The sequence below is a fragment of the Theobroma cacao genome, chromosome 6, assembly GCF_000208745.1.
Source record: "Theobroma cacao cultivar B97-61/B2 chromosome 6, Criollo_cocoa_genome_V2, whole genome shotgun sequence".
Classification (NCBI taxonomy): domain Eukaryota; kingdom Viridiplantae; phylum Streptophyta; class Magnoliopsida; order Malvales; family Malvaceae; genus Theobroma; species Theobroma cacao.
In genome coordinates this window covers 1128143-1130120 of record NC_030855.1, presented here as the reverse complement: position 1 = coordinate 1130120, position 1978 = coordinate 1128143, and the positions used below count along the sequence as shown (strand labels likewise).

The following is a 1978-nucleotide window of genomic DNA, read 5'->3' as shown; positions in this document are numbered from 1 at the left end:
GTTGATGGATAGTGTATCAAATATAAACCCGAAGAACTACTAATTCTTTGACAATAACAAATTAAAAAAGGCTTGTATATAGTGCTCATTTTGACTTCGAAGATGGAAATGGCGGAATACTTTGTTCGTTTTTGAAGAAATTTTCGGGATCTACCTTGGCCTTGACTCGTGCCAATCTCAGGAAATTAGTTTTGAAATACTTGGCGCCATAAACTTTTGCAACGGCAAAATCCGAGCTGTTGCTGCCATTGCTGCCGATGTCGAGATCCCTGTAGTTGAGAAATGCCTCCCTTGGTCTACTAGAGACGTAGGGAGCCATGGCAGAGTACAGTTTTCTTAGCCATCCTACGTACTTTTTGGTGGCTTCACTGCTCTCTTCCGACCAGTGTACGGTGTATTGAACTTTGTAAAGGTTTCCACCTCTGTGTGCGAATGCCGTTTCAGACTCGGGAATCTCAGCCATTCTTCCACCATAAGGGTTCATCTGGATCCATATGCTCTCTATTCGCATCATCATCTTCCACAAGGTTTCTAAACCCGCCTTTGGAATCACGTTTTTAACGTAGTCAGACTTGGTTTTGAAGAAGACTTTGCTCTGTGGCACTCTATTGAGCAAAATGTCAACGGATGTCCCGTTGGGGAAGCCAGCCCAGTAAAGCGTGGATTCAATCCAACTCATTTCTATACAGTCATTTCGTTGCAAGCCCAATTCTGGAAAGCTAGCTTGCACCAGTTGGAGAAGCCTGTCGGTTTGTCCAAGAAAATGGCCAATGAAAGAGACTTGTACCGTCTTGTTGCCCTTGCCATTCCCAGTGATGGCTACGGGGGTGATACGGATAAAAAGGTCTTCATCGAGTTTATAGGCAACTTGTAGCCACTTATAAACAAGATCTGTTGCCCCTTGTTCCAAAGTCTTTTTCACTTCGAAAACAGTTACTTTAGCAGGGACTCGAACCAGCTTGATCTTCCATGAGAGAATGACTCCGAAGCTAGTTCCACCGCCACCTCTGATAGCCCAAAAGACATCCTCTCCCATGGACTTTCTGTCAAGGATTCTACCATTGACATCAATTAATTGCGCGTCAATGACATTATCTATAGAAAGCCCAAATTTTCTTATCATAGGCCCGTAGCCACCTCCAGTTAAATGACCGCCTACGCCTAAGGTGGTGCAGACTCCAGCTGGGAAAGCATGGACATTGCTTCTCTCTGCAATCCGATAATAGAGTTCTCCAGTGGTTGCCCCTGCCTGAACCCATGCAGTCTCTCTAGCCATATCAATCTGTATAGATCGAAGATTAGACAGATCAAGGATGACAAATGGGACAGAGGACGCGAATGAAAGGCCCTCATAATCATGTCCACCGCTTCGAAGTCGTATCTGCAAACCGAAATGTTTTGCACAAAAGATAGTTGCTTGAGCATGAGATTCATGCAGAGCAGCTATAATGGCCATAGGTTTCAGGGTTGCATTTGCCTGTGTTAAAACTCTAAGGTTATACGCATGCAGCTCGTAAACAGATTGAAAGGAAGGATTGGTGGGAGTGTATATGGCATCAGCGATGGGTTTAGAAGGATCGGAATAATGTTTGGGAAGACATTGGAGAAAATCATCAAGCGCTGAATATGATGTCACCAATGGAATCGAGAACAAAAGGGTTGAAAGAAATGGTAAAAGTATAGACCTTGACGCCCTCATTTTTCTGCTAGCAAACTATAGAAGTACACACAACCTCAACCCAATTGGCTTGTGTAGTCTTCTTTGTTTCCATTCTATGGTGTATTTATAGAGTAACAGAAGGTCATTATAGAGTGAATGCCAGCTAATACTGTCGCAAAATTAATAACTCTAATACCAAAGTAAGCGTGTCCGGATAAGGAAGTGGGAAATCTGCAGGGATTTTTGCAGATTCTAGGCGATTTTACTTTAAGAAACATTTCTTTGATCGTAAGCACAGTGGTCAGCGGTGTGATTCAA

The 1978-nt window shown here is 43.3% G+C and overlaps 1 protein-coding gene across 1 annotated transcript; it reads right to left on the bottom strand.

Annotated features, from left to right (window-relative positions):
* LOC18595152 (flavin-dependent oxidoreductase FOX1) lies at positions 1-1699 on the bottom strand. The gene has a single exon (XM_007022982.2). The coding sequence runs from the start codon at positions 1697-1699 to the stop codon at positions 86-88; it is 1614 nt and encodes a 537-aa protein (XP_007023044.2). The 3' UTR covers positions 1-85.

Bases quoted from the DNA above. Each gene is read 5' to 3' on its own strand.
- LOC18595152 (XM_007022982.2), bottom strand. From the start codon at position 1,699: ATGAGGGCGTCAAGGTCTATACTTTTACCATTTCTTTCAACCCTTTTG.